This window comes from Dendropsophus ebraccatus, chromosome 3 (genome assembly GCF_027789765.1).
Source record: "Dendropsophus ebraccatus isolate aDenEbr1 chromosome 3, aDenEbr1.pat, whole genome shotgun sequence".
NCBI lineage: Eukaryota > Metazoa > Chordata > Amphibia > Anura > Hylidae > Dendropsophus > Dendropsophus ebraccatus.
In genome coordinates this window covers 56,545,538-56,573,318 of record NC_091456.1, presented here as the reverse complement: position 1 = coordinate 56,573,318, position 27,781 = coordinate 56,545,538, and the positions used below count along the sequence as shown (strand labels likewise).

At 48.1% G+C, this 27,781-nt stretch overlaps 1 protein-coding gene across 1 annotated transcript in view; it reads right to left on the bottom strand.

Annotated features, from left to right (window-relative positions):
* LOC138785648 (guanine nucleotide-binding protein subunit alpha-14) overlaps positions 1–16,015 on the bottom strand; it is a 97,198-nt gene extending 81,183 nt beyond the window's left edge. The window contains exon 1 of the mRNA XM_069961811.1: positions 15,453–16,015. Within this exon, the coding sequence (XP_069817912.1) occupies positions 15,453–15,573 (121 nt within the window). The 5' untranslated portion in view covers positions 15,574–16,015. The remainder of the gene's footprint in view (positions 1–15,452) is intronic.
* Positions 16,016–27,781: the final 11,766 nt, after the last annotated feature.

The window sequence follows — 27,781 nt, the reverse complement described above, 5'->3', positions numbered from 1 at the left end:
CTGCTGCCACCAATGGCCGTGTCAGAACCTGCATGGCTCTTTTTTTTATTATTATTACAATAGGTCCTGAGCGAACTGGGTTCGAGTCGATCCGAACCCGAACGTTCAGTATTTGATTAGCGGGGGCTGCTGAACTTGGATAAAGCTCTAAGGTTGTCTGGAAAACATGGATACAGCCAATGACTATATCCATGATTTCCACATAGCCTTAGGGCTTTATCCAAGTTCAGCAGCCACCGCTAATCAAATGCCGAAAGTTCGGGTTCGGATCGACTCGAGCATGCTCGAGGTTCACTCATCTCTAGTCCTCTTCTATTTAATAAAAAAAAAAAAAAAAAAAGGTAGATCTTACTATCTACTATTTGTGTTTTATTTTTATATTATTCATTCATTTATACAGCTCAAATACACTAAAAAGCAATGTACAGAGTTTTTAAGTCCCAACAAGATTAAGTGACCATCTTTTTTTCTTCCAGATTGTTGAAGGAATACCTGGAGACAACCCATACAAACCATGGGGAAACATACAAATTTCCTCCAGATATTGCACTTCGTTGTATACAAACCCAGGACCCCAAACACTGCGAGGTAACCTGGCTAACCACTCAGCCATCATGCTTGTAGGTTAGCATGTGACCAACACATCCTAAATGTACTTTTTGTTTGTTTGTTTGTTTTTTTATTTGTCTGTCCTGACAGATCTGCCCAAGTCATATAAGTGCTGCCAGTCAGATAAGTGCTGCCTTGTCACAGAACAGGACAATAGCACATTCAAATAATACTCTAAGATATTACAAATTGTATCTAGAAAAAAATATAATGTACTCACTTAAAAATACATGGATTGGGTCTCCATAGCAAATTAATTAATCAAAACTAAACTAAAGCCTGAGCTGACTGAGTACAATAGCAATAGAGTGGGCCCTGCAGCTGGACTCTGGAGCAGCGGGAAGGTGTTATCTGCAGTGACCAATCCCACAATACCCTAATCTCACTCATTACACTGGGTTAAGGCCCTATTACACCAAAAGAGGTCTGACAGATTATTTTACAGATTTTTTTCAGCCAAAGCCAGTAATGGATTTAAAAAGAGGAGAAATTTAAGAGCCCTATTACACTAACAGATTATCTGGGAGGGAGGGGGAGGTAGATGGCACTTCTCTCCCTCCCTGCTCGGTGCACTGCAAATGTATTCAATGAATACATACATGGGATACTGAAATCACAAAGTACAGTACATAAAATTACATACATATCAAATGATTCAATAGAGTGTCCAGCAGGGGCGCACTATATATAGAAGTCAAGTCAATGGTACTAAGGTACTAATTGACTTCTATATATAGTGCGCCCCCTGCTGGACACTCCATAGGAATTACACCATTCGTCGTGACGTCACTGCTTCTAAAAGAATTCTAACACTTCCTGATACACTAAATTAAGGGAAATAGCAGTATATGAGCATTTCCCATAATTAATGTACATTAGAAAATTGTATAACTTTCCATAAGTAATAGCATAAAAAAATAATTTTGGCCGGACTTCTGCTTTAAGGAAAGACTGAGATTTCTCCTCTTTTCAAATCCATTCCTGGCTTTGGCTTAAAAAAATCTGTCAGATAATCTGTTGGTGTAATAGGACCCTTAGGGCCACATGTATCATCCGGCGGACGGATGATTTTTGGCGGAAAGTGCCGATTTGCGTATTATTTTATACGCAAATGGCCGATTTGCGAATAAAATAATCGCAAATCGGCACTTTCCGCCGAGTACGCCAGGGGGCGGAAAGTAGGCGGGAAGTGGGCGGAACGGAGGGCGCGGACTCAGAGTCCGCGCGATTTATCATCCGTTCCGCCCAAATGTACGCCGAAAACCTACTCCAGTCCTCAGCTGGCGTAGGTTTTCGGCGGTGCGCACCGGCGCGCACAGGATTTATGTACAGGCAGTCCGCCTCTACATAAATCCCCGTACCGCCGGAGCTGCGGGGGCATTTTTAAGTCCGGCGTAAAAAACGCCGGACTTAATAAATGCCTCCCTTAGTCTTATCTTTACGACCTGTTCCCTGTTTATAATCCATTACTGGCTTTGGTTGAAAAAATCTCTCAGACATTTTTGGGTGTAATAGGGCCCTTAGGCAGATGACAGAAGGTTTCCTTCTAAAATACAGAATGCCCCTGCAGTTTTTGAGCCAAAGGTAGATTCGAAAAAAATGGAAAAATAATAAGGAAGGGGTTATGCTTTCTGCTGGATCCACTTCTGAATTTGGCTCAAAAACTGCACTGTAAGTTTAAGGCTGCGTAACCCGTACCAGCCAATCAGCGCAGTTCTGTGTGTGACACCAGCTTTATGTGGTAAAAGTTGAAGGGGCGCTCCAGAGAAGACAAGCATTTTTAAATCTATTAGTGTCAAAAAGTTATACAAATCTATTAAGTACTTCAATTAAAGGGTTTGTCCAGTGAAAATCAAGTCTTATCATATTTATTAGCTGCTGTATGTCCTGCAGGAAATTATTTTTTTTTAGTCTGACACAGCGCAGAGGGAATCTTTAGGGTACAAACCCACTTGACGTATTTGCTGCGTGAATCAGTCTTAAAAATAAGCAGGCAAAACGCAGGTTGGCTTTATACGATTGTTCTGCGTTAAAATACGCAATTGCGTATTTTTGAAGCGTGAAGCTTGTTGTTAGCAAAGCATCAGTTGTTAACAACCTGTGCGAAAAACGCATGTAGCTTCACGCTTCAAAAATACGCAATTGCGTATTTTAACGCAGAACAATTGTATAAAGCCAACCTGCGTTTTGCCTGCTTATTTTTAAGACTGATTCACGCAGCAAATACGTCAAGTGGGTTTGTACCCTTAACGAAGGTTTAATAGGAGACGATGCTATATTCTTTGGCCCCTCGGACAATCTAAAGATCGCATGGGGAAATTCCTCCTACACCCCCCACTCTTCCCCCCCCGTTGGCACGTGTAATAGCGCCAGCAGCGAGCGGGGAACAAGGAGCAAGTGATCACTGATCTGACAGGTTGGCCCAGGTAATAGGTCCTTTAGGGACTAAGTGTGTGCATGCTGTAGTCTGCAGGGACAATAATCAGTGATTGTTGAAACCACAACACCTACTAAACAGAAAACTTAAACTATAGGGGGAATAAATTAAAGATATATAGAGATAGATATATAACTTTTTTTATCTGCTCGATATTAAAAGTGGTTTACGTTGTCATTTATTTGGCAGACCCCTTCCCTGGCCAAAATCGCGCAGTCTCACAGTGCTTATTTGTGCACCACTTTTGCATAAAAAAAGTAACAGCTTTAATTTTAAAACTCCCCAAACTTAATTCATTTGTGTCAGGTATTCAGGATTTTCCAGGGAATCTTTTGGGTTTTGGTTTTCTGGTGTAAAACCCTGCAAAGAGAGTGTCTCTCTCAGGGTCCCTGCCACCAGGTTTAAGCTGCCGTCAGAAGACAACATAAATATCTGGTGACAGAATCTCCTTAAGTTGTAGAATGTTACTTTTCCAGTAAGTGCACATCCCCAAACCAGTTCTATCTTTTACACCTGCTTTAGAGGATGCGGTAAGTAAAAGTTCCCCAAGGGAAATAGATCACTCATTCAGGGACTACAACATTTACAGCAACTCCCTAATGGATAGTATGTCTTGCAAATTGCTGCAATTACAATGATTAGCCTAAAAGGGTCAGAGAAATAACATTGGTCTCTACTGCAGCGCAAAGGCACAGGATGGCCGTTCACAGGGGCCCTTTCTTCTCTACCACTAAAGTGAGCAACTGCAAGGATTCTTTTGCACTCTTCTAGCAGAATCACTGTAACCTGCAAGACTGAGAGGGTGGCTACATAAACATAAAAGTAATTTGTTGCTTACCTGTCATTTATGCTTGAGCCTAAGGCCCTATTCACACGTCCGCAACTGCGGACAGAAAATAGGATCAATGGGGGACATTTACTAAGGAGTCTAATATGTGTGACTTCTAATGAGGATTGGTATTTTGTTCCAATATTTTGTGACTGATTCATTCAAATGTAGCACTGCCATAGTGAAGGTATGTAAGTAAAAGGTTGCAAAAAAAGTCGCAGAATAACAAAAATTGCGCAGTTATATTCACCTGGTACTGACCAGACGTAAGCCTGCACCTGTTTGAGCAACTTTTTAAAAAGTCGCAAATGATGAATTGGGCACTAATCCCAGACTATACGAACTTTTGGGTGAATACTCAAAACAGGCAGATTGAAAAAAAGTTGCAGCTAAAAAAAATATTCACCTGTCGAATACCGGTTCATAAATAGAACTTAGACTAAAAATGGGTGAAAAATCCAATTATTCACCAAAAAGGGCGCAAATTTCTCCCAATGTATTTTAATAGCCTCATTCACACATCCATAGTTGTGCACAAGGCTGCTATCCGTACCACCAAAAAAAAAAAAAAAAATGAAATTACTCCCTAGTTGCACCAATAGAACCCTATGGGAACCATATTTTTGAAGACCCGCAATTCACAAAAAGACTAGATTTTGGGGATCAGCAAAAAAATATGGGTGCAATACGGATGGAAATCTGCAGATTGATAATGAAAAATAATGGACATAAATTTGCAGAGTGAAAAATATACTGACATGTGAATAGACCCTAAATAGTTATCCAGGATTAGAAATCACTGCCACTCTTGTAGTCAGTTTGTGTGTGGTATTGCAACTGCAGTGACGACCTGGTGACACATGTTTTTCTAGTCCTGTATAATCCTTTTTAAAAAGTTTTCAAGTTTAAAAGACCCATTTCTCTATACCCTATTAGGATTCTGTGTTAATAGATGGGCGTCCTCTGTTCTGGATGCTCATCTGATGACCAGAGCACCTCACACTCTGTATGACCTGTCCTGTATTACATGGATAACTCACTAATGAATGGGCACTGTTGTAATGATTCGTTTTTCTTGTGGTCGCTACAAGGTAACGGAACACATGCTGCAAGTTTTCTTTAAATTACTTTGTGATCAGTTTATTATCATGAAGCCCCTCTAACAAGCATGGACTGTCCAAAGTAAAGAATCCTTTGAATTGAAACTAATAGCAGGTTAGAAGAATCTAACCTGCTGTTATGTTTCCATAGCACAGGGGACGCAGAGAATGACGGTAGTTATATGACCTTCCTCCATAGCTTCTTCTAACCTGCTGTTAGTTTCCCTTAAAATGGTCACCACACTTTGTATCTTTTTGAAAATGAAAATGCTTCTTCCTCCTCTTATAATGCTTATACCCCTCCTCTCTAAAAACACTCTTTAGAGAGGAGACAAAGTATCAGCTCACTAAATAAGGTTACATGCTGCCTACAGAAGTTTATACAGAGGGGAGGGGGAGGATGAATTAGGTGCAGCCAGACAGGGGCAAAAACACACAGAGGAGCTGCTAAAAGATCTACCAGTGCTGGATTCACAGCTTACACTACTCAGTACTGCTGTATGTTATCCATACTGATGATACTTTTGAGGGTGCTGGATCGCTGCTCCAGGATCTCCGCCAGGCTGCGGAATCTCCTGCAGGCCTCCGTCACGGCTTAGTAATGGACTACCCACTCAGCCAGTCAGTGACTGGGGTGGGAGACCGAGTTGCGAGGTCATCAGAACTCGGGGGAAAATTCCTTCTGGCGGAGGTGAACTGTGAACTGGTACTTTGTGGGCAGGGGCAGAGGTGAGTAACACCTACCCTATCCCGGCTGTGATATTTTTAAAGTCAAGTGAGGCAAGACTTTTCCACACATGCCGGACGATCATTCGGCCTTCAGTTATTGAAGGTGTATAGGGACCTTTACACTACAGACTTCAGGAGTGTAGCCAGGGGTCCGGAAGCCTGAGAAGCAGATGGGAGCGCGGCCAGGTAATGTATTAGCCCGGCAGCCATGGGTTAAGTGGAAAGGAGCTACGTTCTCGTGGAGATGTAGTGGAAATCTGCTGCGAGAATGCAAAGCCACAGAAATTGACAGTACAGAGTATCGCAGCAGATTTTGCATGAAATCCGTTGCAAAGCGGTACGTGTGAAGGCACCCTTAAAGTAATGTGTAATAACTGCTTTCAACATCCCCCCCCCCCTCCATCTTTGTTGATCAAATGCAAGGATAACTCAATCCGGTCTATATCATCCCTTGACAACATTCACAAATGCCTTTAAATACTAGTTAAGCTGCTGCTTTTGCTGTGTATACAGCTAATCCATAATTGTTTAACCTGTAACATGCAACAAGACTACTATAGAGATCTAAATTGGCTGAAAAGGAATCTCTGTGGGACTGGTTTGACAACACTGCCATAAAGAGAAGAGTGGACTTTGTAGTCAAATGAATATTTCTATATTATAAAGGGATGACATATTGCTAGGATAGGCAATTGCTTTATAATCAGTGAGGGGGCTTCTTCTAGGACCCCCACCAAACCTGGGTATGAAGCAGCATGTGCACCAATTTGGCCCCTGGATGGTTCTTCACAGCAGTGACACCTTTCTACTGTGCAGGGGATGAAGTTGCAGCGGTGAGTCAGCACTGTGGCTCCTTCTTTCTCAGGACAGATGGGGGTTCGTGAGGTCAGGCCTCAACAAATTCTAGTGAAATACCACAACTTGATCATATGGGAATACCCCTTTAATCCTTACATAGTTTATAGCCAGTGTGGTTGCTAAGACAAACACAAGTAAGCCTTCCATAGGAAGATATAATATAAAGTGTACAAACCTTTTACCAGACCCAGCGACACTATGGACTCCTATGTTCAAGTCCATGCCCATCCTATTAAAGGGGTTGTCCAGCGAAAATCTTTTTCTTTCATATCAACTGGAGTCAGAAAGTTATGTAGATTTGGCATTTACTTCTATTTAAAAATCGTCAGTCTTCCCATACTTATCAGCTGCTGTTTGTCCTGCAGGAAATGTTGTTTTATTTTCAGTCTGACACAGTGCTCTCTGCTGACATCTCTGGCCGAGACAGGAACTGTCCAGAGCAGGAGAGGTTTTCTATGGTGATTCATAGAAAACCGAGACAGTTCCTGTTTCGGCCAGAGATGTCAGCAGAGAGCACTGTGTCAGACTGAAAAGAAAACAACATTTCCTGCAGGATATATAGTAGCTAATGGGTATGGGAAGACTTGAGATTTTTAAATAGAAGTAATTACCAAATCTATATAACTTTCTGACACCAGTTGATTTGAAAGAAAAAGATTTTTGCTGGACAACCCCTTTAATTCTGAGGGTTTGGATGCAGAAAACAAACAATTAAAGATCATTGCTACATTTTTTAACCATATGCATCTAATGCTCGTAATGATTTTTGAAGCTAGGGATCACAACCGGTGGCAACAAAGTATGCTCTTCTGAACCATAGGAACGTCACAGGGGTAGGTTCTCTGCCTATGACCCTCCTTTATAATCCGGTGAAGCTGCTGCTATAACCAGCTATTATACCGGCACCAACTCATTACAATGAGCACCATGTTTAAACGGATATTCCATGTGTGTAAATCCACAACGCCAGTGGTCAATACAGCAGATTGCTGAGTTTCAGGAACCAGACACAGAGTGTTAGTCAGCTAGTAAGTGAAGCAGCCTATGTCTGAGAATAGATTGTGGTGTTAGTTTAGGAATACACCTAGACTTTTTGCAGTAAGGGTAAAAAGAATATGTCAGCTGTAATTCATATTCCAAATAGCTGACACTTTAATATCAAGGGGGCACATGGTACCATTCATATGTCCAGCTGTACTTCCAGGATGCTTTTATTCTTTGATGTCTCCTCTCCCCCCCAGCTTGATTGACACGTGGAAGCAGAGTGCCAAGCAGGGTCAGGTAAAGGAGGGGGGAGTAAGGAGAGGTTACAGCTTGCTGCACTTCAAGCTGAATACATGTACTACAGAATAAAAGTATTTTTCTATCTTCTGGAAGCACAAATGGATTGATAAAAAGTACCATGTTTCCTTGCCCCAACAGCTATGTAACAGTGTCAAGGAGTTGGAATGTGAACTACAGCAGACAGATTCCCTTTAAGATAGCTCCCCATGTACTGCATCCGCAGCGGATTTAACGCTGCGAGTTTGCAGTGAAATCCGCTGCCGATCCCGGTAATGTGAAGTGAATAGGACACATACCAGCAGCGGAATTTTTATTAAACTGCCAGTATGTGACCCTGCCCCTTTAAGCCCGGGCAGCACTGATTGGCTGATGAGGAGAGAGGGGAGTCGGGAGCCTCACACACAGCGGCAGCACCGAGCAGGTAATGTATGCTCCAGGCCGGGGACTGCAGGGAGGTTAAAGGGGCTAGGTCACATACTGGTAACGTAATGAAAATTCCGCTGCGGGTATGTGAACCATTCACTTCACACTACCAGGATCCGCACCAGATTTCGCTGCAAACTCGCAAACTCCGCTGCGGATCCGGTAAGTGAGAGGCACCCTAAAGGGGTATTCCAGCTAAAACTTTTTCTCTTCCTCCAAATCAACAGGTGACAGAAAGTTATACAGATTTCTAAATTACTTCTATTTAAAAAATCTCTAGTCTTCCAATACTTATCAGCTGCTGTACTCTTTGCAGTCAACACAGTGCTCTCTGCTGACACGTTTGTCCATGTCAAGAACTGTCCAGAGCATTTGCTGCTGCTCTGGACAGTCCCCGACATGTACAGAGATGGCAGCAGAGAGCACCATGTCAAACTGGAAAGAATACGCCACTCCCTGCAGGACATACAACAGCTGATAAGTACTGGAAGACTCGAAATTTATTAATAGGAAGTAAATTACAGACCTGTATAACTTTCTAACACCATTTAATTTGAAAACAACTTGTTTCACTGGAGTACCCCCTTAAAGGGGTTATCCGGCGATAAAAAATTATTCACAGAATAACACACATTACAAAGTTATACAACTTTGTAATGTATGTTATGTCTGTGAATGGCCCCCTTCCCCGTGTCCCACCACCCCCACCCGTGTACCCGGAAGTGTGGTGCGCTATACATTACCTGTCACGTGCCGACCACGGTCTCCGATCCTCAGCAGTGACGTCTTCTTCGGGAGGCCAGCGGATCTTCCCGAGTGCCGGCCGCCCTCTGCAGCGTCATCCGAAGCTCAGCCGCGATTGGCTGAGCATAACTGTGCTCAGCCAATCGCGGCTGAGCAGCTGATGACATGGCTGCGTCATCAGCCGCTCAGCCGCGATTGCCTGAGCTCAGTTATGCTCAGCCAATCGCGGCTGAGCTTCGGATGACGCTGCAGAGGGCGGCCGGCACTCGGGAAGATCCGCTGGCCTCCCGAAGAAGACGTCACTGCTGACGATCGGAGACCGTGGACGACACGAGATGCGGTGAGTATAATGCACCACACTTCCGGGTCTAGCGTGGGTGGGGGGAAACACGGGGAAGGGGGCCATTCACAGACATAACATACATTACAAAGTTGTATAACTTTGTAATGTGTGTTATTCTGTGAATAATTTTTTATCGCCGGACAACCCCTTTAAGGCCCTGTGCATGGTTTAGGATTTGGATTATTTGCCTCCTTGCAACCGGTATGTGACTTACTTATTTTCCATGTTTGGTTTATCACGTCTGCATTAAAAAACTGTGGCATAATCTACAAGATAGATGCTCACAGAAAATAATTGGACAGGATTTTGGAGCAGAATTCACACAGAGTTGCCAAGGACTTGCTTGACTGTAGCAATTTTGGACTTTAAAGCTACTTAATGCACCAAAATCTCTATGTGAATCCAGCAAATAAAATTCCCCAAAACTCGTATAAAAGTATCATCTGCGCAAACAGTTGGTGTAGCTTAGTTGCAGGCTGTCACAACAGTCTGTGCCAAATTTTTACTAAAAAAACAAACAAAAAAAAAAAAACACACACACACACAAAGCCTGCGGCTCATAAAAATGTATACCAAAAAAATGCATGGTGCACCTTATTCATTTAACATTCACATCTGCACCTGTACAAATGTACTTATGCTCAAGGCCAGTTTTATAGCCTGCATGTAAATTTTTGGCTTATTGTGTCCACAATCTGTCATACGTAGCGATGGTAAGCCCCATTCAGATAAATGGGACAGTCACAGAAATTTCTACAACAAATATGTACTGAATCCTTATTGCTCTTGTTATTACCGAACAGAAGTCAATGGCTGAAATTAACCCCCCCCCCCCCCCCATATTCTGTTTTTGTGTAGATTGTGGATTTGTTATGGACAGATATTTTCACAATATTCCTAAAACAGCAAAAATAAATTAATAACAGAACAAATACAAAGAAAAATGGACAACTTAAAACACAGATAAAAACATAGAAAATGTGGAGTTGAAACTGCAACAAATTGTTTTGGAAGAAAAAAAAACTAAGCATCCATATTTGATCATCTGAAGTCAGATTTTTTTTTTCCTTTTAAAAAATGTGTGTTGTGTTTTATCAACACAATAAAATCAATTACTGATTCCCATTGTTGAGGAAAAACATCACCCAAAAGGGTTATCCCCCTCCACAGTTATCTCTCCTGTCCTCCCCATACACAACAACGTTCCACACAGTCAAACGTTCCTGTGTTCTCTATGGGAGGGGAGGGTTAAGCCACAGCCAGGCTACACTGGTGTCGGCTTTTCTGTTCAAGAACATAGGGGGCCTGGCAGTTTTTTTCCATCATACCCGAGCCCCATTTTTTTTTCCTTATTTCTTATCATGTTTTCACAGTATTTAAAAAAAAAACAACTATGCAGCATTCTGAAACTTAAAAAGTTGTTGTTTAGGTTGTTTTTTCTTGGTAATGTGATTATTTTTTTCTATATATTTTTTTGAAAAATAGGAGGAGAAAAGGGATGTTACGAATGTAACAAAATGGAAAGCAATGCTACCAAAATGCTTTAAAAGAAAATTCATAGCACTTTCTATTAGACTTTATAAAAGAACGATAAAAAAAAGCCTGAAAAGGTATGAGGTATGTGTGCAGGTGGCTTAAACAAGAATTCAAAATAACTCCCAGCATTAAAGGGGTTATCCAGCGCTACAAAAACATGGCCACTTTCCCCCTACTGTTGTCTCCAGTTTGGGTGGGGTTTTGAAACTCAGTTCCATTGAAGTAAATGGAGCTTAATTGCAAATGGCACCTGAACTGGAGACAACAGTAGGGGGGAAAGTGGCCATGTTTTTGTAGCGCTGGATAACCCCTTTAAAACAACTAGAGGATATACATGTGCTGGTTGTAGGTACCTGCCGTGATGTTTCCTCCCCCGGTCAGCATGCAGTCACTCCTGCCACCAGAGGTTCGGGTAACTATGGATACGACCATGCCAGGTTACTTCTCTGTATGATCTGAGTGGGGCTCTGACCTGGCGTGGTTGTACCCAACCGGTACTTCCTGCGCCAGGAGTGACTGCATCGGTGAGGAAACATCACGACCATCACTTATCTGTGCCAAAATGTATTAACAAACTTAAAGGTGGGTCCACTGACCAAAAAGAGACAGCGTGAGTTACTATGTACAGGGCACTGCAGCCGGCTGACTTTGCTTCCTGTAGCTGGCACTGGGCTCACTGCATCAATATGCCAACACAAACACTGCCTGGAAGTAGATCACGGAATGGTCAGTAATGCAACCATTTTATTTCTCTTTGCTGTCTGAGTATATGACGGCTGGGAACTGATGAAGGTTCTCATAAATAAAAATAATTAACGTTACACCGGCTATAGGAGAATCATATGACCAAAATAGTCAATATCAGGAGCCATGCTTATCACAAGTAAGGGTCCATTTACACAGAAAGATTATCTGCCAAAGATTTGAAGCCAAAGCCAGGAAAGGATTTGAAAAGAGAAGAAATCTCAGGCTTTCCTTTATGACCTGATCTCTGTTTATAGTCGGTTTCTGGCTTGGGCTTTAAATCTTTGGCAGAAAATCTGTCAGATAATCTTTCTGTGTAAATGGACCCTAAGAAACCGGTCTGCTGCCAATAGGAACCAGAGGGCGGCTTTCCATTCGCCAGGGCAGCTACAACTATGACAGCTTTACTTATAAACGTTTGATAAATCTGCCGCAATGTATCTCATAATGGAGGAGGCTACGTCCACAACTACTGCCGGGAATCTGCCGCAATGTATCTCATAATGGAGAAGGCTACGTCCACAACTGCTGACGGGGATCTGCCGCAATGTATCTCATAATGGAGAAGGCCACATCCACAACTACTGCTGGGGATCTGCCGCAATGTATCTCATAATGGAGAAGGCCACATCCACAACTACTGCTGGGGATCTGCCGCAATGTATCTCATAATGGAGAAGGCTACATCCACAACTACTGCTGGGGATCTGCCGCAATGTATCTCATAATGGAGGAGGCTAAGTCCACAACTACTGCCGGGGATCTGCCGCAATGCATCTCATAATGGAGAAGGCTACGTCCACAACTACTGCTGGAAATCTGCCGCAATGTATCTCATAATGGAGAAGGCCACATCCACAACTACTGCCGGGGATCTGCCGCAATGTATCTCATAATGGAGAAGGCCACATCCACAACTACTGCTGGGGATCTGCCGCAATGTATCTCATAATGGAGAAGGCTACGTCCACAACTACTGCTGGAAATCTGCCGCAATGTATCTCATAATGGAGAAGGCCACATCCACAACTACTGCCGGGGATCTGCCGCAATGTATCTCATAATGGAGGAGGCTATGTCCACAACTACTGCCGGGGATCTGCCGCAATGTATCTCATAATGGAGAAGGCGGCTACGTCCACAACTACTGCTGGGGATCTGCCGCAATGTATCACATAATGGAGAAGGCCACATCCACAACTACTGCTGGGGATCTGCCGCAATGTATCTCATAATGGAGAAGGCGGCTACATCCACAACTACTGCCGGGGATCTGCCGCAATGTATCTCATAATGGAGGAGGCTACATCCACAACTACTGCCGGGGATCTGCCGCAATGTATCTCATAATGGAGGAGGCTACATCCACAACTGCTGCTGGGGATCTGCCGCAATGTATCTCATAATGGAGAAGGCGGCTACGTCCACAACTACTGCTGGGGATCTGCCGCAATGTATCTCATAATGGAGAAGGCGGCTACGTCCACAACTACTGCTGGGGATCTGCCGCAATGTATCTCATAATGGAGAAGGCCACATCCACAACTACTGCTGGGGATCTGCCGCAATGTATCTCATAATGGAGAAGGCCACATCCACAACTACTGCCGGGGATCTGCCGCAATGTATCTCATAATGGAGAAGGCTACGTCCACAACTACTGCTGGGGATCTGCCGCAATGTATCTCATAATGGAGAAGGCGGCTACATCCACAACTACTGCTGGGGATCTGACGCAGGTTCATGTTGCAGATTTTTAGCCATTTACTTATATTGGTCAAATCGTCCGCAGTATGTGTGAATAGAGCTTTGTGCTGTACAAGTTATCAAAGCCTAACAGGACTAGTCCAGGACTACACAATGGGCCGGATTTATCAATCTGCACAAAACCAGAAATGTCTGTGATTATTGATAAAGCTGGGCCCATGTGTTCATCTGTGAGAGCTCTGCTACCCATGGATATGGCATAGTGCCACTTCCCAACAATAGTGCCAGTCCAGGCGATAGGCATACATGTACAACATACTAGAAGGAAGCTAAAGAGCCTCAGCAACGTCATCCTCAGGACTGATGGGGGGGGGGGGGGGGCCCGCAGAAGGACCCCCAACAATCAGAGCTAGAACTCATGGCACATTAATGTCACTTCCAAAGCGTTCTGCTAGGGCATTGCCCAACTGTGAGCCAAAATCTGGATCTGAGACAAACCCTGGTCTATGGTTCAGTGGCCACCATTGTCTGGCAGCCCCCAGTGCCAGTGTCTATGCCCATCTCACACCTCAGTGCCAGTGTCTATACCTATATCACTCCATCTATGCCAGTGCCAGTGTCTATGCCCATCTCACACCTCAGTGCCAGTGTCTATACCTATATCACTCCATCTATGCCAGTGCCAGTGTCTATGCCCATCTCACTTCATCTATCCCAGTGCCACATTAGAACCTCTCTGGCCTGTCCAGTGCCAGTGTCTATGCCCATCTCACTCCATCTATCCCAGTGCCAGTGTCTATGCCCATCTCACTCCATCTATCCCAGTGTCTATGCCCATCTCACTCTATCCCAGTGCCAGTGTCTATGCCCATCTCACTCCATCTATCCCAGTGCCCATCTCACTGCTCAGTGCCCATCTCACTCCATCTATCCCAGTGCCAGTGCCCATCTCACTCCATCTATCCCAGTGCCCATCTCACTCCATCTATCCCAGTGCCAGTGCCCATCTCACTCCATCTATCCCAGTGCCAGTGCCAGTGCCCATCTCACTCCATCTATCCCAGTGCCAGTGCCCATCTCACTCCATCTATCCCAGTGCCAGTGCCCATCTCACTCCATCTATCCCAGTGCCAGTGCCCATCTCACTCCATCTATCCCAGTGCCAGTGCCCATCTCACTCCATCTATCCCAGTGCCAGTGCCCATCTCACTCCATCTATCCCAGTGCCAGTGTCTATCTCACTCCATCTATCCCAGTGCCCATCTCACTCCATCTATCCCAGTGCCAGTGCCCATCTCACTCCATCTATCCCAGTGCCAGTGCCCATCTCACTCCATCTATCCCAGTGCCAGTGCCCATCTCACTCCATCTATCCCAGTGCCAGTGTCTATCTCACTCCATCTATCCCAGTGCCAGTGCCCATCTCACTCCATCTATCCCAGTGCCAGTGCCCATCTCACTCCATCTATCCCAGTGCCAGTGCCCATCTCACTCCATCTATCCCAGTGCCAGTGCCCATCTCACTCCATCTATCCCAGTGCCAATGCCCATCTCACTCCATCTATCCCAGTGCCAGTGCCCATCTCACTCCATCTATCCCAGTGCCAGTGTCTATGCCCATCTCACTCCATCTATCCCAGTGCCACATTAGAACCACTCTGGCCTGTCCAGTGCCACCCTGTGAGCCATAACAATGTACAATCCAACCCCCTCACAGTGCAGCCAGGCCTGGGGGGTTAACCCTTGCAGGGATCAGTCACTCCATGGAGTGGGCAGGACGGATATCCACAGGCACGCGTGTGGAGCCCCTTCCTGGGCCCGGATCGGGGGGTGCAGGTGAACCTGCCGCCTCCTGTGTACTGTGCACACTGAGCGATCAAGGGTCAGGACTCCATGCGTGCGTCTTGTGACCTTGCTCCGATCACTATCTCTCAGCAGAGACGGATCAGCAGCGGCCGCCTATGGGAGTGTGTATGTGTATGTGTAGGGGCAGCCAACCTGCTGCCCGCCAGCTGCTGGGGGACTACAAGTCCCAGCGCTCCGGCACACGGGAGGATGTCATGTCCCCATTAGCGGTAATGAAGGAGAAGCGGCGGCGGCGGCACTCACCCAGCAGCAGCAGCTTGAGCTCCCTCCGCGCATCCCTCTTGTCCCTGCGGAGCTGCCGCTCGATCTCAGCGTTAATCCTCTGGGACTCCTTCTCCTCGGCGGACAGGCAGCACCCCGCCATGCTCAGGACCTCGCTCTAATCCCGGCTGGTCACACACTCGCTCCCGGCAGCCAGGGACAAGGCGCGCGGTGTCCGCTGGAAGTTCTGCTGCTGCTGCTGCTGCTGCTGTGTTCCTGCAGAAAGTTCAAGCAGAGGAGGAGGGAGGGGAAGCGAACAAAGCCAAAGAATCCCTTGTTTCTTCCTTCCTTGCCCTGGGGAAGTTTGCCGCGTCCTCTCCTCCAGTGTCACAGCGGCTCCCTGGCAGCGCTGCCTCCTGCGGGCATGTGTGAGGCACGGGAGCCGCGGGGGGCACGATGGCAGCGGAGCTCCTCTTCTCCTCCTCACAGCAGATGGACGGGAGCCCCACAGGCAGCGAGACACGGAGGGCTGGAGGTGGGGGAGTCAGTCAGCACATAGCCACTCCAAGCCTTCTTTTCCTGGAGTGGAGTATAGGCGGGGAGAAAGGGCGGCCCTCTCCTCAGGCTGCTGCCTCCTCCTCCTCCAGCGGCAGCGCCGGGCAGGGCGGCCGGGCCTGGCGGGGTCTATGCTGCCGACCCACAACCCTTCCCCTGCCAGCCCTGAGAGGACCTACAGATAGTACTGAGCCTACACACCTCACCGACACACAGTGTACAGCTAATCCCAGGACATGGGCCTGATATCTCCATCATACATAGATATCTCCATTATATATATATATATATATATATATATATATATATATATATATATATATATATATATATATACTACAGTGAAATGATAGAATCAGGAATTTGATCAAATCCCAGGAACTGATGATATGACCGCACCGTTCCATCATTTCCCTAGGGAATAGATCAAATCACTGACCCCTTTCAAGGAAATGATTTTCCCCTGCGACATAGAATTTGCTCACCGCATCGCTTCTCTGCTCCCCCAGCCTGTCCGCTCTACCCTGCGACATGCCTCCTGCTCCCCCAGCCTGTCCGCTCTGCTTCCCATCTGCCCCAACGCCATATACCTGCCGGGAGGTGTGCCGCTCTGCTCCCCGTCCACTTCTGGTCCTGTCCGCCCTACCCTGCGACATGCCTCCTGCTCCCCCAGCCTGTCCGCTCTGCTTCCCATCTGCCCCAACGCCATATACCTGCCGGGAGGTGTGCCGCTCTGCTCCCCCTCTGCCCTGCCATGCCACATGCCTCCTGCTCCCCCAACCTGTCCGCTCTGCTTCCCATCTGCTCCAACGCCATATACCTGCCGGGAGGTGTGTCGCTCTGCTTCCTGTCCGCTTCCGGTCCTGTCCGCTCTACCCTGCGACATGCCTCCTGCTCCCCCAGCCTGTCCGCTCTGCTTCCCATCTGCCCCACACGCCATATACCTGCCGGGAGGTGTGCCGCTCTGCTCCCCGTCCACTTCTGGTCCCATCCGCCCTACCCTGCGACAGGCCTCCTGCTCCCCCAGCCTGTCCGCTCTGCTTCCCATCTGCCCCAACGCCATATACCTGCCGGGAGGTGTGCCGCTCTGCTCCCCGTCCACTTCTGGTCCTGTCCGCCCTACCCTGCGACATGCCTCCTGCTCCCCCAGCCTGTCCGCTCTGCTTCCCATCTGCCCCAACGCCATATACCTGCCGGGAGGTGTGCCGCTCTGCTCCCCCTCTGCCCTGCCATGCCACATGCCTCCTGCTCCCCCAACCTGTCCGCTCTGCTTCCCATCTGCTCCAACGCCATATACCTGCCGGGAGGTGTGTCGCTCTGCTTCCTGTCCGCTTCCGGTCCTGTCCGCTCTACCCTGCGACATGCCTCCTGCTCCCCCAGCCTGTCCGCTCTGCTTCCCATCTGCCCCACACGCCATATACCTGCCGGGAGGTGTGCCGTTCTGGTCCCGTCCGCCCTACCCTGCGACAGGCCTCCTGCTCCCCCAACCTGTCCGCTCTGCTTCCCATCTGCCCCAACGCCATATACCTGCCGGGAGGTGTGCCGCTCTGCTCCCCGTCCGCTTCCGGTCCCGTCCACCCTACCCTGCGACAGGCCTCCTGCTCCCCCAGCCTGTCCGCTCTGCTTCCCATCTGCCCCAACGCCATATACCTGCCGGGAGGTGTGCCGCTCTGCTCCCCGTCTTCCCTGCCATGCGACATGCCTCCTGCTCCCCCAGCCTGTCCGCTCTGCTCTCCATCCACCCCAACGCCATATACCTGCCGGGAGGTGTGCCGCTCTGCTCCCCGTCCGCTTCCGGTCCCGTCCACCCTACCCTGCGACAGGCCTCCTGCTCCCCCAGCCTGTCCGCTCTGCTTCCCATCTGCCCCAACGCCATATACCTGCCGGGAGGTGTGCCGCTCTGCTCCCCGTCTTCCCTGCCATGCGACATGCCTCCTGCTCCCCCAGCCTGTCCGCTCTGCTCTCCATCCACCCCAACGCCATATACCTGCCGGGAGGTGTGTCGCTCTGCTTCCCGTCCGCTTCCGGTCCCGTCCGCCCTGCCCTGCGACAGGCCTCCTGCTCCCCCAACCTGTCCTCTCTGCTTCCCATCTGCCCCAACGCCATATACCTGCCGGGAGGTGTGCTGCTCTGCTCCCCGTCTGCCCTGCCATGCGACATGCCTCCTGCTCCCCCAACCTGTCCGCTCTGCTTCCCATCTGCCCCAACGCCATATACCTGCCGGGAGGTGTGTCGCTCTGCTTCCCGTCCGCTTCCGGTCCCGTCCGCCCTGCCCTGCGACAGGCCTCCTGCTCCCCCAACCTGTCCTCTCTGCTTCCCATCTGCCCCAACGCCATATACCTGCCGGGAGGTGTGCTGCTCTGCTCCCCGTCTGCCCTGCCATGCGACATGCCTCCTGCTCCCCCAACCTGTCCGCTCTGCTTCCCATCTGCCCCAACGCCATATACCTGCCGGGAGGTGTGTCGCTCTGCTTCCCGTCCGCTTCCGGTCCTGTCCGCTCTACCCTGCGACATGCCTCCTGCTCCCCCAGCCTGTCCACTCTGCTTCCCATCTGCCCCAACGCCATATACCTGCCGGGAGGTGTGCCGTTCTGGTCCCGTCCGCCCTACCCTGCGACAGGCCTCCTGCTCCCCCAGCCTGTCCGCTCTGCTTCCCATCTGCCCCAACGCCATATACCTGCCGGGAGGTGTGCCGCTCTGCTCCCCGTCTGCCCTGCCATGCGACATGCCTCCTGCTCCCCCAGCTTGTCCGTTCTGCTTAGCAACTGCCCCAATGCCATATACCTGCCGGGAGGTGTGCCGCTCTGCTCCCCGTCCACTTCCGGTCCCGTCCGCCCTGCCCTGCGACATACCTCCAGCTCGCCCGGCCTATCCGCTCTGCTCCCCATCCGCCCCAACGCCATATACCTTCTGGGAGGTGTGTCGCTCTGCTCCCCGTCTGCCCCGCCGCCATATGCCTGCTGGGAGATGTGCTCCTCTGCTCCCCGTCCAGCCCACCGCCATATGCCTGCCGGGGAGGTGTGCCACTCTGCTCCCCCGTCCGCCGCCATGCCTGCCAGGACTTCCCATCCGCCCTCACCGCCATATGCCTGCAGGGGAGGTGTGCCCTTCTTCTCCCCGTCCGCCGCCATGCCTGCCAGGAGTTCCCATCCGCCCTCGCCGCCATGTGCCTGCCGGGGAGGTGTGCCGCTCTGCTCCCCCGTCCGCCTCCGCCGCCAAACATAGAGCCGGGCGACTCCCCAATCGTTCATTCCATCATTTCCCTGAAAGGGGTCAGGCATGATGGAACAGCGTGTTCTTTTCATCATTTCCCGGGATTTGATCAAATCCCTATATATATATATATATATATATATATATATATATATATATATATATATATATATATATATATATACACACATATATACAGTGCTAAGCTTCACATACCCCACTACACGTGCCCTTTACTATTACCACATGGATGGCTGAAGACCTGGAGGACATGACAACCATATTACTGTACATCAGCATGTGGAAAATACTACAATGAATTTGATGATTTCCCATGAGGGGTCACCACATTACTATAGATGATGGCTGAGGGGCCATTGCACAGATTTTGCTGCAGGGCCAGAAGCATCAGGTTACAACTTATATAGAGAGACCTTTCCAAATGATCACCTCCAGATGTTTCTGTGACCCCCCTCATGTCCTGGAAGTCCCCCTACCTCTTCAGCCCTTGTCTTTGTGCATTGTCCTCTAGAATGCTATGTACTTGTATTCCCTTAAGAGGTAGTATATCATTAATACTCGATACCCTATAAAAAGAATGTAGAACAAGACTCCGAGCTTCAAGGCTGCTCTCATTGTTACTCACATATCAATACTGTTTTTTTTCCTGATAAAATATGTCTCAACCAGTAAGCATGGTTATAAAGTAGACCAGGGGCAAAGTTTCTTCACAAGATAATGGACAGGAAAACCAGGTTTAAAGAGCAGTTCCACCCAGACTGCAAATTATACTCCACTATCTGAACCATGCGGAAGAAAACGCAGCTTGCCTCTGTAACAGGATATGGACTTGTTGATAGAATAGGTGGCCGTATACTATATGAGCAAGCCTGACAATTTCAGCAGAAGGAGACAACAACCATCTAATGGGTATTGAGAAGTGGTGTAATATGGGTTGGCAGCACCTGAGGCAGGGCAAAGTATTGTGTTCCACCCAAGTAACAGAGCAGAGACACATAGCAGGGGCGTCACACCTGGACAACATATTACAACTGCAGTGACTAAATCATGCTATCATACTGTTATTTAATAAAACCTGTTCGTACGATTAACGATTTTGAAGTAACGATTTTTTTTTAACGATCAGCGTTTAGACGGTACGATATATCGTACAGAATCGTTTTGCGATCGTTTTGCAAACGCTTAAGCCTATCTCACACATAGGTAAAATCAGTGAACGACTGTTTACACAGAATGATGGGCGAATTTTTTGCGATCAGCGAACGTCGATTTATGAACATGTTAAAAGATCAAAATGAACGATTTTTCGATCGTTCGCCGCGTTTACACGTACGATTATCGTTCGAATTCGATCGTTATCGCGAAAATTCGCCCGATAATCGCTCCATGTAAACGTAGCATAAGGGTCCATTTACACAGAAAGATTATCTGACAGATTATCTGCCAAAGATTTAAAGCCAAAGTCAGGAATGGGTTTGAAAAGGGGACAAATCTCAGGCTTTCCTGTATACACATCAATATTACTCCCATACAGTGACAATGCAGTGTTCCCAGGTCTACATAGGGCCTGTAGACCCAAAGAATGCCTCCCTTGCTGCCCTGCATAGTAACAGTGAGTAAGTAAGTGGGCTGGGCAGGAGGAGTGGGTAGATTGGCTGAAAAAGGGTAGGTAGGTATTCCAAGCAGGTAGCAAATCTTTCCATTAGGTATAATAACCCCCCTCCCCACTCCCATTAGTTAAATGCCCACAGTACAGTAATTAGTTTATTCCCCCTCCTTTAGGATAATTCCCCCTCCCAATTATGTAAATAACCCTCCCCCTTAAGCAGATAATTCTACCACATAGAGTACCATGGTTGATTAATCTTGCTCCCAGGGTGCCTGAGTTAGTAGGTAATTTTACTTCCAGAATGCCCCCAGTGGGTAGATAATGCCTCCAGAATGCCCCCAGTAGGTAGGTAATTTTCCTACCCCCAGTACATAATTTCCCCCATGAGGGCGCATGCACACTACGAATACGCGCATAAAGGCCGTTGCGGATTCCGTTGCTGGCCCCTGCTCGCGGCAGCATGCATCTCCGCCTGTGCCATAAACACTGTGTTATGGCCGGTCCGATTGTGCCGTCTGCCGAAAGAATTGACATGTCAATTCTTTCGACAGACGGCGGAATCCGTCTGTGCCTAGAATGGAGAATATGGCGCAGGCGTTGATGCGCCCAGTGACGGAATCAGCGGCCTTTACGCACGTATTCCATAGTGTGCATGCACCCTTAGACAGGTTTCCCAACAATCCCCCCCATAAATAGTGAAATCATGTGCGGCCTGCACAAAAGCCATGTGCCGTTGTAGTGGAGTACAGCTCCTGTACCTACCAAGGGCGCCAGACTCCTTGCTTCTGTACAGTACTGAGTGGTGAGGACTACATTGTAGGCATCAGCATCAATTTTACATTCTTAGGGGCACAGAATTTGATGATCATCAAACTTGGAACCTCTAAGGCCTAGTTTACATATATAAGATGCATCCGTTTCTGTTTTTTGTAAAAAACTGACTGCAACTGATATCACAACTGATGGCAAAAAGGTCATCAGTTGTCATCAGGTTTTATATAATTTTTTAATGAAAACCCATCAGTTGCCATCAGTTAATATCAGTTGCAATCAGTTTATTCCTTTAGTTGTCATCCGTTTTTTCTAATACAGTATATAGGAGGCCATCTATATAGGGGGCAGCACCAGAACAGGAAATAAAATATTGTGGACAACTTTTACATGGGAGTCCTCTAGAGCAGGGGTAGGGAACCTTGGCTCTTCAGCTGTTGCAAAACTACAACTCCCATCATGCCTGGATATCCCAGACATGATAAGAGTTGTAGTTGTGCAACAGCTGGAGAGGCATGGCTCCTACCCCTGTCCTAAATGGTGCTGCACTGTATAGAGGAGCTGGGGGGGCCAGGGGTCACAAGAGTTTAATGTCGGGGCAGGGACAGATACGTTTCCCTCCGGTGCTTCTCTACTGCAACGGAGGGAAACGCCACCGGATTTATGTAAACTAGGCCTAAGCGTTTTGCTAAAACCCAAATTGACTGTTATTTGGAGCAATGCAAAACCATCTAATATGTGCGTGAGCAGCACAACACATGGGTCAAGAACTTAAAGGGATATTCCAGCCCCATAAAAAAAAGTTGAAAGTGAGTGAGATTTGCCTGCCCCACCCCCCACAGATGCTGTTCCAACATCTCCTGATCCCTGCAGCCCACCACTGCTTTCTGGGATGGATTGGGAGTTTTTTTATGGCGTTGCAATGTAAGGTACATATATTTTATTTCTTACTCTTCCTACCTACAACACTACATTCTTTGCTGCAATGAGTGATCTAATCTTCCTAACCCATTAAAACCACATCTACACAGATGCTCAAAGCCTAGAAATCCTAAATGATAGTGATAATCTCAAGAGTTCCCACCCCGCAACTAAATGCTTTCATTTATCAGCTTCTAGTGGACTGGATGGAGAAAGTAGATTTAGTGACAAGAAGGAAACACAAAAACCCATCCCCAGCTCCCCCTCCCTTTGGCCCTCATATAGAAAACATTCCGACACTGCCTGATTAGTATCACATACCTGGAGCTACTGGAATCAGAGGGCTTTACGGGAGGTAGAACCTGTTTAGCAAGAGCTGCCCTACCAAACATGCTATTTACCCATTAAGAACAGACAGATCTTACATACTTCTGCTGCCTTCCTGGTTTAGTTTTTATCTTTGAGGAATGCTAACGTGTCAGTGTGTGACATTTGTCACATTGTTCCCTTCCAAGCCCTGGGTCCTGAGAATCACAGCACCTTTGTTACATGAAGGAGAGGTCAGAATTTGAATGTAAGACTGACCTCTGCTGGGCGGTATAAACACCCATTTTTATTGTTCATGTTCAACCTTTTCTAACAGTTTGCCCTTGCTGATGTCTCTCTCTAAAAAGCACTACCACATAACAAGTGCATTAATGTAATATGCAGGTATAATCAGGGGCGGTCTTGGCATTTCTGGGGCCCCAAGCGAAGTTATGTCTGGGCCCCCCCCCCTCGACACGCATTCCAAAACAATAGACCGCTGTGTGTTGCCCTCAGTAGTATATACCCCTTGTGCGCTACCGCCAGTAATATATACTCCTTCTGTGCTGCCCCCAATAGTATATACCCCTTGTGTCCTGCCCCCAGTAGTATATACCCCTTGTTTGCTTCCCCCAGTAGTATATAGACCCCTGTGCGTTCCCCAGTTATATATAGCCCCCCCGTGTGCTCCCCCAGAAGTATATAGACCTCATGTGTGCTGCCCCAGTTGTATATAGACCCCTGTGTGCTGCCCCCAGTTGTATATACCCCTTGTGTGCTCCCTCACTATTATATAGCCCCCCTGTGTGCTTCCTCAGTGGTATTTAGCCCCTGTGTGCTCCCCCACTTGGATATAGACCCCTGTGTGCTCCTCCAGTAGTATATAAACCCCCTATGTGGTTCCCCCAGTAGTATATAGACCCCCTGTGTGCCCCACCAGTATTATATAGACCCCTTGTGTGCTGACCCAGTAGTATACAGACCCCTGTGTGCTCCCCCAGTTATATATAGACCACCTGTGTGCCTCACAAGTAGTATATAGACCCCCTGTATGTTCTCCCAGTAGTATATAGACCCCCTGTGTGCCTCACCAGTAGTATATAGACCCCTGTATGCTCCCCCAGTAGTATATAGCTCCCCTGTGTGCTCCCCCACTTGGATATAGACCTCCTGTGTGCTCTCCAAGTTGTATATAGACCCCATTCTGCTACCCCAAGTAGTATATAGACCCCCTGTGTGCTGGCCCCAGTAGTATATAGACCCCCTCAGTGAAGCCCCAGTAGTCTATAGCCCCCCTGTGTGCTCCCCCTGTTATATAGCCCCCCTGTGTGCTCCCCCCATTTATATAGACCCCCGATGTGCGCTCCCCCAGTTAAACAGACCCCTGTGTGCTCCCCCTCCCATATAGTATATAACACAATAAAACAAACACTTATACTCACCTGGGTCCGGGCGTCTCCTCTTCACTCTTGTGGCCGCAGGAAGGGTTTTCCCTGCGATCACAAGAGGCCGCACTCCCCTTGTCCTGGTACCGAAGCTCCAGTGATGTCACTGGAGCGCCGGCACCACAAGGACAAAGCTGCCACTTGTGACCGCAGGGAAAACCCTTCCTGCGGCCACAAGAGTGACTGACAGGAAGAGAGCCAATGTCTCCCGCCCTGTCAGTGCTGCTACATGTAACTATGAGCACTCATTACGAGTGCTCATAGTTACAGTTCAGATGGCAGCAGCGAGCGGGGCAGCAGCCCTGTCCAGCGGTCTTTGAGCACAAGAGCAGGGCATGGGGGCCCCCCTGGATGTTGGGGGCCCCAAGCGATCGCTTGGGGTGCTTGGTGCCAAAGACCGCCACTGGGTATAATGCAATACAAATCAGTAATAACATGAACCCTGGGCCATACATCTTATAGAAACTGTTCTTCTCTAGACTCTGCCTCTCTTTTACTCCAGATTGTAATACATTGAACTGTTTAAGGGTGCCTTCACACCTACCGGATCCACAGCGGATCTCACTTCTGCGGATTCGAAGCGAGAACCGCTGCGGATCCGGTACCATTCACCATTCACATATGATAGCACATATTCGCAGCGGGATTAACATCCCGCTGTGAATATGTGCTTTAACCCCTTGCTGTCTGCAGCCCCGCCGCCGCATTAGCCCATCCTCGGCCGCATCCCCCATCTCCGGCCGCATCCCCCCCATCCCATGCCGCATCCAGCAGCCCGCATCCCCGGCCGCATCCTGCAGCCCGCCGCCGAGAGCATAAAGAACCTGCTCGGCAGCGCGGCTGCAGTGAGGCTCATGAGCGGGACCGGAGCCGGTAGCCTCACTGCAGCCACGCCGCCGAGCAGGTACTTTATGCTCTCGGCGGCGGGCTGCAGGATGCGGCCGGGGATAGGGAATGCGGGCTGCTGGATGCGGCGGGGGATGCGGCCGGAGATGGGGGATGCGGATGGGGATGCGGGGTGCGGGCAGCGAGGGGTTAAAGCACATATTCACAGCTGGATGTTAATCCCGCTGCGAATATGTTCTATCATAGGGGTGAATGGTACCGGATCTGCAGCGGTTCTCGCTTCGAATCCACACAAGTGAGATCCGCTGTGGATCCGGTAGGTGTGAAGGCACCCTTAAATAATTTGGACTTGCAGAATTTAATCTACATTGGCTCAATAATCGTGAAGCAAGGGCGTCACTATTAGAGATGTCCGTGCAGACCTTGCTTTAAGGCTATGTTCACACTATGTATGAGACCGGCCGTTCCGTGACCCTGGCCAGGTCACGGAACGGCTGGTCTCTGGCCGTATCATCTTGGCCGGTACTTAAGTACCGGCCAGATGATCTTTTACAGCCGCGGAGCTCTGATGCGGGCGCATCAGCGCGTGCCCGCATCAGAGCTTCCCATAGCCCACAGTGGCGGCCGGAGCTGCTCGCTTCACTGTGTGAACTGACAGGTCTTTCTGCGTCTGGAATTCACTGAATTCCGGCCGCAGAAAACTGACCTGTCAGTTTTTTCCGGCGCCGCATTGGATTCCGGCCGGAGCGTATACGATGTGTGTACGCTCCGGCCGGGATCCCATTGCACACAAGGCTATGGTACATACCGCAAAACTACGGCTGTAGTTCTGCAGCGAGAACTACGGCCGTAGTTTTACGTAGTGTGAACATAGCCTAAAAGTGTAAAATAAAAAATTTACTTACCTCTCTGTGCTCCTCAGTGTCCTTAAAGCTTCTCCCAGCTCACCACAGTTGCTGCTGGCACATCTAAAGGCATCTCTACATGACAGGCCGCTCAGCCAATCACTGGTTGAGATGGGACAGTGCCGCGGCCAGTGATTGGCTAAGCAGCATGCCACTACAGAGAGTGTTTCAGACGTGCCAGCTGCAGCTGCGGTGAGAAGATACAAGACAAGGAGCTGGGGGAGCCTGGACAGGTAAGTATAAAGTTTGTTATTTTCTTTACACATTCCTTAAAGTGTAACTGTCATTTTTTTTTATTGCAGAAATCAGTAGTATAAGCGATTTTAAGAAACTCTGTAATAGGTTTTATCAGCCAAAAAAGCCTCCTTCTGTACTCAAGAAGCAATTTCCCAGCCTCCCCCCCCTGACTTCTTATCTGTGCATTATCAGGCAAACACGTCTTCATTACAGAGAAGCCAGTGAAGATGGGCTCTGCTCTCTCCATTCTATCCTTATGGAGGGGGGAGGGGCCGAGGGAGATGAGGGAGCAGGAAGAGGAGACATGAAGGTCAGCTGTTTGTAGACTGTCTGGGCACCTAAACCGCAGGATTCTGGGGTCAGAAAGGTCAGTGCTTATCTATGAACTTACTGAGAGAAGATTGCAGGGTGTTGTGCTGTGCAGGACTGCTCCGTGCTCAGTCACTCCTAACAGCTCCTCCCCTCTCCATAGCCACATAATGGAAATCCTGCTTCTTCTGAAGTAAGGGGGGAGGCTGGGAGATTGCTTTTTCAGTCCAGAAGGAAACTCTTTTGGTTTATAAAACCTATTACAAAGTTTCTTAAAATCGCTTGTACTGTTGATATTTAATGTTTTAAAAAACATGTTTAATAGACAATGATCGTTGTCTTTATTACACATAGCAGTAATCTACCAAAACGGCCTGATTCAGCAGATGATTGCTCTGTGAATTAGGGCCCTTAGGCCTCATTCACAAGATCCGTGCCGCGATGACCGGAGGAAGATCGTGACATGGATCCCCCAAAGTGCAGCCCCGCCACCCTTTCGCCTAATAAAACCTATTAAAGAGTTTCTTAAAATCACTTGTACTATTGATATTTATTGATTTCTGAAAAAATTACATTTAAATGACAGTGATGCATAGTACATGTAGGGGGAAATTTACAAACGGTACACCAGAGTTGTACGCCAGGGAGAAGGTGCAGATTCACCCCTTCTCCCTGGCGTACGCCTCCCGTGCACCCCGCTCGCCCGATGGGTGGGCTGGCAGAGCTTGCAGGGACGTGATGAGGTGGGGAAAAGCCGTGGCCTCCTCCCGCACCTTATTTATCATGATTTACACCTTTATAAATCCCCCCCCCCCGTAGTTCGTATACAGACACACCAAGTCCATGCAGATGCACAGTAGAAACATAGGCACTATATGGCAGGAAGCAGAAGATTTTTCATATTCATAACTTATGCCAGAAATCTTCTCCAGCTCCTAACTGGTGTAGCCTAGTCTGGTGCACGGACAGAGCCAGAGATGCGCTAAATTTATTAAAAGGCTTGTGTCACCCTCCTCCTCTCTTAAACAAATCGGCACATCTCACGCTAAAAAACATTTTACTTAAAGGGAACCTGTCAGGAAGGAGACTGGGACAGAACACACCCTACCCCTTAATAAAGCTTCAAATACTTACCCTCTTCTCACAGTGGCATTCCAGAGAATTAAAAAATCCGTATAACTTTCTAACACCAGAAACATTTTTTTTTTCTCCGGAGTATCCCTTTAAGAGTTAA